The sequence below is a fragment of the Cynocephalus volans genome, chromosome 2 (genome assembly GCF_027409185.1).
Source record: "Cynocephalus volans isolate mCynVol1 chromosome 2, mCynVol1.pri, whole genome shotgun sequence".
NCBI lineage: Eukaryota > Metazoa > Chordata > Mammalia > Dermoptera > Cynocephalidae > Cynocephalus > Cynocephalus volans.
Window position 1 is genome coordinate 167,694,568 of NC_084461.1, and position 12,857 is coordinate 167,707,424.

The 12,857-nt window shown below is 52.4% G+C and overlaps 1 protein-coding gene across 1 annotated transcript in view; it reads left to right on the forward strand.

The window, feature by feature from the left end:
* SCARA5 (scavenger receptor class A member 5) overlaps positions 1 to 12,532 on the forward strand; it is a 106,552-nt gene extending 94,020 nt beyond the window's left edge. Inside the window, exons 8-9 of the mRNA XM_063087085.1 lie at positions 3,685 to 3,879; positions 12,365 to 12,532. Coding sequence (XP_062943155.1) covers positions 3,685 to 3,879; positions 12,365 to 12,501 — 332 coding nt within the window. The 3' untranslated portion in view covers positions 12,502 to 12,532. The remainder of the gene's footprint in view (positions 1 to 3,684; positions 3,880 to 12,364) is intronic.
* The last annotated feature ends 325 nt before the right edge of the window (positions 12,533 to 12,857 follow it).

Genomic DNA, 12,857 nt, shown 5'->3' on the forward strand with positions numbered 1-12,857 from the left:
CAAGTCATGAGGCCCTTCTTGGGCTGGAGGGGGGTCACTTTTGCAGCATGTTTGGTGATTCCCCAAGCGCGTTGCAGGAGGTGGCATTATTGTTCAGGCCTGGGAAAGGTGCCTGTCCACCTGCCTGGCAGCCTTGAGAACAAAGGGGACCAGAGACACTGTTGGTGGAACAGCCCCTTGGACTGTCTGAGTCCCTGAACGGGGAAGTCTGCATCTGATGCAGGTGAGACCTCACTCAGCCTGGAGTGTCCCAGGGAGATGTCGACAGAGCTGATTTTGTTAGCTGGAAAAGGATGCAAAAAAACAGTTTAGGGCCAAATTCCACAAGACAGAGCTGGAACAGATGTCTGGTTTGGATGGGTCCAGGGGAGGTGATGCAGCTTCAGAATCCTTTTGACCCTTCTGGGGCCTGCAGCATAGGTCGATCCCGTGGGCAGGTGGTCCTCCACATGGGGGCAAGCTGACTTTGGAGGCTCTGGGGACAAGGGATGAGGAACAGGCTCTGGTGTTTGATGAACCAACGTTGAGGTCTGGGTGGGGTCCAGCCTCATCAAGGTGCTGTCTAGTTTTTTTTTAATCACCTCATGGGCACTTTTTCTCTTTTCAGTCCTTGAGATCACTGTGGTTGTAGTGGGGGTGGGGGTACCCCACTAGGGGCCATGGGGAGTCCTGGGAGCTATGACTTTGCTTGTAGCATGGGGAATATAAGCCAAGAACTAGAGACATCCTTGACATTGATGCTGTGGGTCCCATAATTATGGTTACCTTATACTTTCAATTTTTCACTCGTCTTGTTTTGGACAGTTCCACATACCTTGGAACCTCCTGGAAATTTCAATATTTCAGTGTCCAAATGACATTGTCCAGACTTCTTTAACACCCACCATAGTCCTATGACAGGCACATCTGGAATGTACAGTCATTGTACCAATAGCCTGAGCTCTGGGTCCAGAACCATCTCACAACAAGAAGCCAGCAAGAGCATGACTAGAATGGGCTGAGATGTGTGAAGAGGACGGTGGAGCCATGGGACACCCTGATGGCGGCTTCTTCATTCAGGCTCCCACCAAGCCCTGAACTCTGGGGGGCTGTGTCCACCATATGGCACCTGCCCACCCAGGTCTACATTATCAGACGCATCCACTCACTCGTGCAGGGCTTCATTTTGCACAGATTTGGGCATCTCCATGTACCAGGCCCTGTCTCAGACCACATGGTCCTCAGAATGCTCACAGTGTCCCGAGAGAGTAATTATGATACGAAGCAGTAAGTCAGTCCATAGAAGGGGCCCCAGCCAGGTGTGGGATCAGAGGAGGCTTCTCGGGAGAAGGGACATCTAAGCTGAGACCTAGAGAATGAGAAAAGCTTAGGCTGGAGTACAGAGGGTTGGTTTTTCTTGAGCTGGCAGAGTCCGTGTCCTTCCTCAGCTCACTCGGTCTCCACCCAAGGCCCTCCTTGTCTCCCGTGCCAGAGGGGCTCACCTCGCTCCCACCCGTCCCCGTGCTTCTCCTCCCATCTGTACTGTCACCACTACTTGGCCATAGTCCTGCTTGTATTTGTTTACTGCTAAGGTAGATCCAGCGCTTTGCTGGTAGTGTCCCCAACTAGCATGTCACTCCACGAGGGCAGGGCTTTGCCCGTGGATGTACCCACAGCTCTCTAACTGACTCTCAGTCACCGAGAGCCAAGCTCAGGCTGGCCAGAGAGAGAGGCTAAGTCAGGGAACCTCTGAACACCAGCTTTGACTCCCCACTCACTCCGGCCTCTTCCTGTTGTTTTGATCTGACACCCTGAACTCTGCCTGACCTGCCCTGGGACCCACAGCACCCTCCTGTCGCTGCTCGCTCTACCGACTGACCTCACGCTGAGGCTTCCCTTTGAAGGCCCCCATGAGATGGTATAGCCCCCCATGAATGGTGGGGCAGATGGGATGATGAAAAGACACATCAGGAGACCCCAGCTGTGATCCCAACACTGGCTCTACCGTGGTATCACCCTGACACTTATGACTCCCCAGCCAAACCCTGGCTTTGTGATGATCTGAAGGCTCCTTTTGTTTGCCCCCATGTTTGTTGAGTCTCCAGAACGTCCCTTTGGAGAACTAAGATGATGCTTTGTCATGCACAAGGATGAGTCCTTACTCATGCATCTGCTCAGCAAGGACTGACTGTGCATTTCCTCCAGCCAGGCACCATGCTGGATGCATTTAGAGGTGAAGGCCACAGGGCATCAGCCACTAGAAAAAGGAGCAAACTCTCATTTACCTAGTGCCTACTATGTGCCGGGCACAGTGCTCGGAGCTTTGTGTGCATCATTTCATCTGCACAGCAGTCCTGTGACTGTTGTCCCCCCCGTCAGAGAGGCTATGAAATTTCCTCAAGTTCGTTTAGGTGGGAAGAGCCTACTATGTGCCAGCTGCTGTTCTAAGCTCTTTACATCTATCGCCACATTTCATTGATTCTGTGACACACATCTTAACATCTGTGAAATCAGGAAGCATCCAGCAGTTGACATAGTTTGCCACCTAACTAGCCGTTCTTTCCTTCTCAGTGGCATATAAGGCAGCGATGTGCCTCACCACAGGCGCATTATAGATCTGATGGACCACCGTCTCTCTCAGACAGTGAGTGGCAGAGCCACAGTCCACAGCTGGGTCTGTCTGGCTTCAAGCACTTTCGCGCTCACAGCCTCATGGGACAGTAGAGCTGAATGATGACTGCAGGGCTGAGACGCCTCCCAGGCACCTCTCCACTTACTGAGCCACACAGCAAGGCCACCTGCCACAGTGCCCCAACCATCCCTCAGTTTCCTCTGTTCCTCCTATACCCTCCTTCCTGTCAGGCCTGGCTGCTGGTCACCAGGTCACAAATGGTGGGGAGGAATCCAGCAATCACGCACCCTGATATTTACCCAAAGGAGCTGAGAACTTGCACCCATACAAAAACCTGCAGCTGTCGTCATCATTGCCAAAACTTGGAGGCAACCAAAACATCCTTCGGTGGGTATACATCCAACTACAGACTATTACTCAGTGCTAAAAACCAAGCTATGGAAAGACCCAGAGGAAACATAAATGCATACTACTAAGTGAAAGAGCCAGTGTGAAAGGCTGCGTACCATATGGTTCCATCTATATGATGTTCTGGAAAAGGCAAAACTATGGAGTCAGTGAAAAGATCAGTGGTTGCCAGGGTTAGGGGGAGAGAGGGATGAACAGGTGTTCTGTATGATGCTGTCATTGGTGGATACATGTCACTGTGTGTTTGTCCAAACCCATAGATTGTGTAACTACGAGACTGAACCCTGATGTGAACTGTGGACATGGGTGATAATGACGTGTCAGTGCAGGTTCACGGACTGTACCAAATGCACCACTCTGGAGGGGGATATTGACAGTGGGGAGGCTGTGCGTGTGTGGGGACAGGGGGTGTATATGGGAAGTCTCTGTACCGTCCGATCATTTTGCTGTGACCTTAAAATGACCTTAAAATGGCTGTTAAAAAAACAAAAGGTGAGGAGAAGGAGGCTGGCAAAGGGCAGAGGTGACATGGCGTGACTTCTGGGGCTGAGGTCTTGGCATGGCCATGGCCCCATCCCTCTCTTCCCTCCTGCTGGGGTAGAGGGGTGCCTGGGTGGTCCCCAGAGTGTCCAGAGCTGGTAGTGACAGTTGGCTGCTCCCGGCAGGTGGCAAGGAGGCTGTGATGATCCGGCTGGTGAACGGCTCGGGGCCGCACGAGGGCCGCGTGGAGGTGTTTCATGACCGGCACTGGGGCACCGTGTGCGATGACGGCTGGGACAAGAAGGACGGGGATGTGGTGTGCCGCATGCTGGGCTTCCGCAGCGCTGAGGAGGTGTACCGGACAGCTCGCTTTGGCCAAGGTAAGGCAAAGGATGGGGGAGAGGGCCCGTGGAAGCTAGGACAGGTCTCCTCTCCAAAGCCCGTGTCACTTGACTGCCATTCTGCCAAGTGTCACTGGCCTCTCCCTGGATTCTTCCTGCAGTAGGAACTCACTGTCCCCCAAGTAAGCCTGTCATCTTCAGACAGATCTGATTGTTAGAAGTTCTTTCTTTCTCTGAATCTAAATCATGTCTTCGTCAGTTTCCCCTGCTGGCCCTCACTCTCAGTCCTGTGTCTCAGGCACAAACCTAGCCCCTCTCCCACTGAACAGCTCCCCAGATGATTGTAACTTGCTCTCCTATCTCTCTCCTCTTTTTATTATAATTTCACATTTATATAGCTCCCTGTGTGCCAGGCTACGTTACAAATATTCACTCATTTAATCTTGACAACACTCACTGTGATATATGTGCAGATATCATCCCCCTTTTCCAAAGGAGAAAACAGAACCTCAGAGAGGTGGGGTAACTTACCCAATGTCACACAGCTAGCAAATGGCAGACGCAAGCAGAGGCTGGGGAGAGTCTGTACTCTTAACCACGCTGCCGGCTGTCTCTGCCTCTCCGAGTCTTCTCTTCTCCAGATGAATATCTCCAGATAATTCATCTTGTCCTTGTGTGACAAGATTTCACAAGCCATTGCCGTTCGTCTGCTTTCCTTTTGATGTGTGCACACACATCCCCCTTCCCACAGGTGGCACAAGAGACTTGAGGGAGGTGCGCAGACTCCTCTCAGGTGGCGGGCGGGTTTGAACCGTCTGTCCCTCCCAGCTCCAGTCTCCATTTACCCCTGGGTCTGTCTCTCCAGCTAGCTCTCTGTATGAGTCAGCTGGGGCTGATGTAACAGAAACCACAGGCTGGGTGCCTCAAACCACACACGTTTATTTCTCAGGGTTCTGGAGGCTGGAAGTCCAAGATTAAGGACAGGCAGGGTTGGTTCTTTCTGAGGCCGTCCTCTGAGGCTTGTAGATGGCATATTCTCCCCGCGTCCTCACAGGGTCGTCCCTCTGTATTTGCAGGTGCAGGTTCCTGATGTCTCTTCCTCTTCTTATAAGGACACCAGATAGAATTAGTATCCACCCACATGAACTCACTTTACCTCAGCCACCTCTTTTCAGGCCCCATCTCCAAATACAGTCACATTCTGAGGTACTGGGGGTCAGGCTTCAACTTATGAACTTTGGAGGGACAAATGCAGCCCATAACACTCTGTATACCTTGGCATGCTTACTATGGCCACTGTCTATGTCCATTTGGGCTGTTATAACAAAATGCCTTAGACTGGGTGGTCTATAAGCAACAAAAATTTATTGCTCACAGTTCTGGAGTCTGGAAGCCCAAGATCAAGATGCCGGCAGATTCTGTATCTGGTGAGGGCCTCTTCCTGGTTATAGACAGTGCTTGTGTGTTGCACATGGCAGAAGGGGCCAGGGAGCTCTCTGGGGCTCTCATAAGAGCACTAATTCCATTCATGAGGGCTCCACCCTCATGGCCCAATCACCTCCCAGAGGCCCCACGTCCTAACACCATCACATTGGGGATTAGGTGGGGTTTTTTTTCTTTTTCTTTTCTTTTCTTTCTTTCTTTTTTTTTTTTTTTTTTGGTGGCTGGCCAGTATAGGGATCTGAACCCTTGCCCTTAGTGTTATGGGATTAGGTTTTCAATATATGAATTTTGGGGGAACACATTCAGTCTATTGCAGCCACCACCCAAACTGATACGAAGATCTGTACCCAGATGCAGGGAGCACGTATTCCACACCCACCAAATGACATGTGCTGAACCCACACACACCCCACGCTACCACACACACTCTCACACTCAAATACACAAATTCACACTCATGTGCCTTCTCCTCCATCCGACCTTGGACATGGAGAAAACTATGTTGACCCCAAACTAAAACAACGGCCCCACATTCATAAACCTGGTATTCCCCAGACTTACATAATAGTGATCTGCCCCTTGGCCATGGGGTCTTGGGCCTGTCCCCTCTCTGCCTGGGGTCTTGGTGTCTTGTCTGTAACTTTGGGGCCTTGCAGACTCTGGGATATGCCTTCCAGCCTGGTCCCTAGGGTTTTAAGGTGCTGCTGTCACCTGTCCAGAGGACCTGTGTGCTGGCAGATGGGGTAAGGATTTGGGCTGATGCTCTCACGCTCTGTTGCCAGGTCCCCCTGGTGACCTGTGGACACAGCTGCCCTCGGCGGGAGCTCCTTTCCTCCTGGGGTGGAGCCGGTGTGCCTGCTGTCTTGCCACAGCTGTCCAACCCCCTGTGCTAAATGGCTACAGGGACCCAGAATGGAGCCAGGTCCCATCCAGACTGGCCATGAGACCCCCTCCTCATAGCCATGTCCCTCTGCATTCCCAGCACAGGCTGTACAGTTCTTGCTCAGAATCTCTTATTCCCCAGTCTCATTGGCGGAAAGTGACTCTTGGTGATGTCTTCTGGGACAGCTGGCAGGGAGTGGCCAGTGGACTCCCACACATCCCGGCCCCTCTTCTTAAAAGCCAGATGCAGGGAGTTCAAAGGCGGCCAGTACCACGTAGGGCAGCCCCCCGGGACAGAGCCATTTCCTCCCACCTGAAGCTCTGGGCTGGATTCCAGCTTGTTTTCTTCCAGAAAAACCACCGCAACCGCTTACAAGAGGAAGAAGAGGAGCAGTCCTTGTGGGAGCCCAAAATGAAAGGAGTCCAAGCAAAACCGTTTTAGAAAAAAAATCATAAGCTCTTTTCAAGAAGCCAAGATAGGTAGTTTGAAGGTCATGGGCAGCTGTTGAAAAGGTGGCCCAGCCCGAGCCCCGTGGGCCAGTGGTGCTGTGGATTGGTGGCCACTGGCCTCCCCCAACTCTCAGGGGGCAGGATACATGTCGGGAAGCTCTCATCTTGCCGCTTGCTTCTTCAGAGCAGTCAGTGGGTGCTGGACTTGCTTCCAGAGATGTCTCAGATGTGCACTATGTCCCCATCGTGGTCTGATGACTGATCCATGTGCTAGTCAGGACCGTTACAGGTGGGCAAGCCAGGTGTCACTCCTGGGTGCATGGAGGGAAGCCGAGGCCCGGGCAGGCAGGGCCTGACACAGCCGAGGCACATCTGGTGCCCCTTCTGCTAGCCCAGGCCACCCTCCCGCCACCTCCTCTTTCCACAAGCAGCCTCCAGGCACCTCCTGGGCCAGGGCACAGAGCTGAGCATGCCCACTCCCGGCTGCAGCCTGTTTGGTCTGGAGGGGATTCTCAGTGGTTTGGTGGCAGCGGTGAGGCAGGGGGACAGGGCCAAGGAAAAGGTCTCTCCACAACCTCCCACCCACTGGTGCCCTGATTTACTCCCAGTTCACCCCACTTCAGCCTCACGGAGCCCCCAGGCCCTTGGCCCCTTGTGGTCTCTGTTTTCATCAGCCCCACTGATGTGCTCCTCTCCTGCCAGCTGGGACCGCGGCTGTCCTTCCCCCACCCTCACCAGGACCCTCTAAGCTCCCCTGCTGGCCTGCCCTGCACACATTTCCTTCCCACCGAGTCCTCTACCTCCCCACCTTGGTCCACTGCACACCCAGCTCAGTCAGACCCCATCCACACCAGAATCCCGTGGCACCTCCTCCCTGTTACCCACCCCATCCCCTTATCTGGTTGGTCCCCAAGTCCTGCAGATCCCACCAGTGTCTGCCTCTCTGGTGTCTCTTGAACCCATGCCCACTACCTCACCCTGGGAGCTCAGGCTCTGGGGTCAAGCCACCCATGCTGGAATCCCACATCTGCCACTTACTGGCTGGTGACCTTGAGCAGATTTCTTCACCTCTGTGAGCTGTAGTTCCTCCACTTTGTAAGGGACATTGCAAACGTTACAGGAGATTACACATGTCGAGCAGTTGGCATGGTACGTGTTATATGCTGTGTGTTGGGTGCAGGTGGGCGTCAGTGGGAGAGGACATGGCAGTAGCTGCAGTCTTCTGGGAGCGACTTCCCCACGGCTGCCGCACCCCTGCAGGCCAGCTCCTGGGGCCTTCCTCCCTGTGGCTGCCAGGGGTCTTCCCAAGATGAGCGCCTGCTCTTGTCCCTCCCTGCCTGTCCTCAGTGGGTCGTTGCTCTCAGGCTCGCGTATGATTTCCTCAGCTTAGCACCCAGGGCCTCCTGTCTCTGCCTCCTGTCCCCCACCCAGTCGTGCTGTTCACCTTCAGTGGTTCTCAGAGCATGTGCGATGCCCGTCATGCTGCTGTGTCTCCTACGTGCTGCTCCTCCTGTCTGGAAGGCCTTTCCCTCCTTCCTGCTCAGCTTTTATGTCAGCTCAATTGTCGTCTCCTGAGGGAAGCTTCTCTGGCTCCTTCCACCCCCCGACCCCCATGATGTAAATACCTCTATCCTGTGCCATTTTTATATCTTTGTCATAGCACCTCTCATGACCTCCCAATCTAGGATCTTCAGTGTATGTGAACATCTTGAGGGATTTGCCTTTATAGTTCCAAAACCCAGAACTGTGCCTGGGATGTAATAATGTAATAGATACTGGATAAATGCAGGAGGGAAGGAGGGAGGGAGACGGAGGGAGGGAATGAAGAAGGAAGGAAGGAATCTAGTGCTTGCCTGACCTGAGCCCTCCCCAGTAAGATGTCCCCAGTCCCTGGCAGTTCTCTCAGTGGTCTGGCACCAAAGAGTTTTTCCTGGGCATGGCTTAGTAATCAAATTACCTGTTTCCCTGGGGAAAAGCAAGGAAGACCCAAATGGGAGATCCTTGAAGATGCTTTAAATTTTAAATTGGCCCAAGGGGCCTTGGAGAAGATGGTAGCACGGTGAGTTCTGGGTGTGGTCTGGGAGGACAGGGGAGGGGGGAGCCAGTGCAGCTGGGAGTAGCCTCGGACCAGCAGGGAGACCTCCCTGTGAGACAGACGACCAGGAGAGGAGGCCGGGACCAGTGCAAATCAGACAGATTTGTAGGAGGAAATGGATGGATGGAATTGGGAGTGTTTGCTCATTAGATTGTTTTTACCCTTTTTTGCCCTTTTTTCTGAGGTAAGATTCAAATACTGAGAGATGGCTTAGTGCAAAGCACAGCCAATATTCTCTGTAAAGGGCAGGACAGCAAATCATTTCAGTTTTGTGGGCCAGGTGGTCTCTGTCACAACTCAGTTCTGCAGTTGTAGCATGAAAGCAACTGTAGATAATACAAAATCAAATAGGTGGCCCTGTGTTCCAATAAAACTTTATTTACAAAATCTGGCCCCCAGTTTTGCCACCCCCTGGCTTGGTGGTTTGTGCTGTGGGCTGTGGTTATATAAGGAGCAAGGACTAAACTGATTGGGCCATAGGCCTGAGTCATGGTCTCTTCTTAATAGTTTTGGGACCATGGACAATTCACTTAAAATTTCTGGGTCCTCAGTTTTCCTCTTTCTTAAATGGCTGTTGAATAGCTGTCCTGCCAACCTCTGTGTGAAGCTCAGATGGAAGCTTGCAGGATTCAGTGTGATTTATTCCATTATTAACATTACTCTAAATAGACACATACGAACTCAGACATCAGCTCCTTGAGGCAGAGATTTTTTTGTTCTGGTTGTTTTGCCTTCTTTTGCTCATCCATGTATTCTAAACACCCAGAATAGTACTGAGCACACAGTAGGCCCTCAATTATTTGTCAAATAAATGAATGATAAGGCTAAAATAAAATCCCCACTCACTCATCCAAGCAGCCCTGCCTTCAAACAGGCCCTGGCGCTGTAAGTTTCGGACAACCTGTGCTCTTGCCCATCTCGCCTCCTCAGGATAAGACGGTCCCACAGGCTTCATTATGCCCATCTGTAAAACGGGGAGCATGGTACCAACCCTGCTTACCTGCTAGGGCTTTGTTGTGTGACTCGACGGAGCTAACCAGTGTGGAAGCGCAGACAGACCTAACCTAGAACTTGGCTCTTGGACTCCATGTGCTGGTGACTCTCTTGGGGTCTTGCTACAGTGCAGGCTCTGAATTTCCACCAAGCTCCCAGATGCCATTGTCACCTTGGTTCTCGGCCCACACTCTGAGTAGCCATAGGTCAGTTCTAAAGATAAACCACAATGGGTACCTGGAGCTGATAGGGTTCCAGTCTCTGGTGCATGGTGTGAGGTGCAGAGATGGTTTTCTGGTTAATGACCCCTTCGATGATGCTCCAGACTGTTGCAACTGTAGATACTCAGTGCTGCTCATTTAGTGACCCTATTCCCATTTTATTGGTCTGTTTATGACTGGACATTAGCCAGAACTCCCTGGCTAAACACCAGCTGGAGTTTGGAGTTTGGAGATCCTGTGTGTGCCTTGGGCTGGGTGACCTTGGGCCTGTTCTTATTGCTTCTTCATTTGCTTTGGGTGTGACTAATCCCACAGAGCTCTTGGGCCTGCTGCCTTTTCCTGGGTCATTTGTAAACCGATGTGTTTTCCAGGAGACGTTTAATCTGCGAGTTATTACTCAGCCTCAAAGGGCTTATTGTGTAAGAGCCACAGCTCTATAGGCCAGGAAGAGGTTCTGGACAAGGGACACATCCAAGAGGGTGGCGGAAGGGGGCCTCTCCTCCCTGCTCCGTCCCTGGATTCACTGTGTGACGATCCTGTGACAACAGATGCTGAAAATCTCCACGTAACAAAAATAGGCCTAAACCACTTAGTTTATGCAGTAGATTTGGGTGGCAGTGAAATCGTTTAGGTGTTCCCTTGACATTCTCTGTGAACGGATTTCACTGTTCAAGAGTGAATGATGGAGTTTAAGCCTTTAATAGTCCATCTTGACAATCCACTAAAAAAAAAAAAAAAGAGAGAGAGACTGTCCGGCTGCAGGAGATGGGCCAGGGAGGGGCTGTGGAGAGATGAGGTATGGTACTGCTCCTCCGGGCTGGGAGCTCGGAGGCTCTGGTAGATGGCAAAGCCCTTTCCAACACAGGGACTCATTGACTTGCTCGGGGTGATGCAGCCAGTAATGTTGGAACCCAGCCTACGACCTGTAACCCGTGCTTTTTGATGCCAGGTCAGAGAGCTAAGAGGTGAGTTTACTGGGGTGACCAGCCATTCCAGTTTACCTAGAATTTACCCACTTTTACTACTGAAAGTCCCACAGCCAGGGAATCCCCTCCCAGTTTGAACGCTGAAATTGTCACTCCAGATGGCGCTGAGGCTCGAATTGAGGCCTATCTCATTGCAAAGCCCTGCTCCTGTGTCTCTCCCAGGGCTTCCCACGCTGCAAGGCATAGCTGCTTCATTAAAATGCAGATTCTGGTTCAGTGCGGCCTGGGCAGACCCGAGGTCTGCGTTTCTAACAGGCTTCTGGTGAGGCTGGTGCTGTGGGTCTAGGACCTCACTTTGAGGAGCGAGGCTCTGAGCCACTGACTGATTCGTGGGAGCCCTGGACCTCAGCCACTCTTCCAGAGGGCTCCCAAATGGGCTCTTGCCAACTGGGGCCGGGCACAGCCATCAGCCCAGACAGCCCACTGGAACCATGGGTGGTGGTCCCACCGGTTTGTCGGTGGGAGCCCCAGGTGACTTCTGCTCAGCTCTCTCTCTCTCCACCGCCCCTTCTGACCCTAGACAAGCCCTCTCCACTCACTCACAGAGGCTTGCTCAGCTGCCCTATTTCCCTGGTGTTCACTGAGGGACCTCAGTGCCAAGTTTATGACTTTCAGGACTCAGGTATAGAGCTGGGAGAGCCAGCTAAAGCCCTAGGGCATCCTGCATGGGCACCTGCAGACCAGTAGCTTGGTCCCCTTGACAGCTGGGTGAGCAGGCTGGCTGCAGGTAAAACTGTCAAATAAATTGTCTTAGGGACATTTTATGTGGAAACTGACCTAATTACTTAGGGTTTAGGAATGCTCCTGCATATCCTTAAATATACCGCTGGCTCTAATGTTAAATTCTGGGATCCCTTGCCATTCCCTAACCATTATTTTGGGCTCATAGAATGGGAACCTCAGAAGATCAGAAATAATGTTGGTACTGATGCACTTGGCTCTGGGGCACTAGGGCAACCCAGGATCTGTCTGACATTGTCCCTCTGATTCAGCCCTGCCTGACTCTCATCAGCAAAGGCTGCAAGCTGTCATGCCCAAAAGCTGTGTGCTGTTTCTTATAAAGTATGGGCCTGGGAGGTTTGAATTCAGACTCTACCACTAACAAGCTGAGGGATCTTGCACCAATCACTCTTTGAACCTCAGGTTTCCCATCTATAAAATGGGTCTATTACTACCTGCCTCATGGCACTATGGTGAGGACTGAGACAGAGAAGATACTCATAAACCCCACCAATATCACCATCAATTACTGTGATTCTGCCCTCAGGAAACTGAGCCTAATGAATAAGTGGGAGATCTCGGTGGGGTGCAGAGGGCAGGAGGAAGTCACCAGACATGAAAAGTGCCTGCCGAGCCAGGGCCAGCCTGGTAAAGGGCAGATAGGGTCAGCTCCATCTTCTCCTTCCTACCCTCCTGCATGTCTGCTAAGAAACTATGTTGACCTGTCTCCACAGGCACAGGGAAGATCTGGATGGATGACGTTGCCTGCAAGGGCACAGAGGACACCATCTTCCACTGCAGCTTCTCCAAGTGGGGGGTGACAAACTGTGGACATGCCGAGGATGCTGGGCTGACGTGCAACAGACACTGAGAGTGGGCACAGCCCGAGGTCAGGGCCCCACCTCCAGCTATCTTCATGTATTCCTGGGGTGGGGGCATTGCGCAGGGCTACCCTGACCACACTCTGCCCTGCCCAGTCCAGCACACCCAGCCCCCAGATCTCTAGCCCAGGACTGTGGTGGCCTGTGGTTGTTCTCCTCTTGGATGTCTGCGCCAAAGGAATCTGCTGCCTGCCTGTCCCTTCTGCCAGGGCTCCTGCGTGGGGAGCCCTAGTCAGCTGAATCGCCAGCCTGCTCAGACTTCTGAGCACCACACGTTGGGCCTCTGTGTCCATGTTCCCTCCCATCTGTTAGTTACAGACAAATGCTGAGAATATGTCAGAGAAGA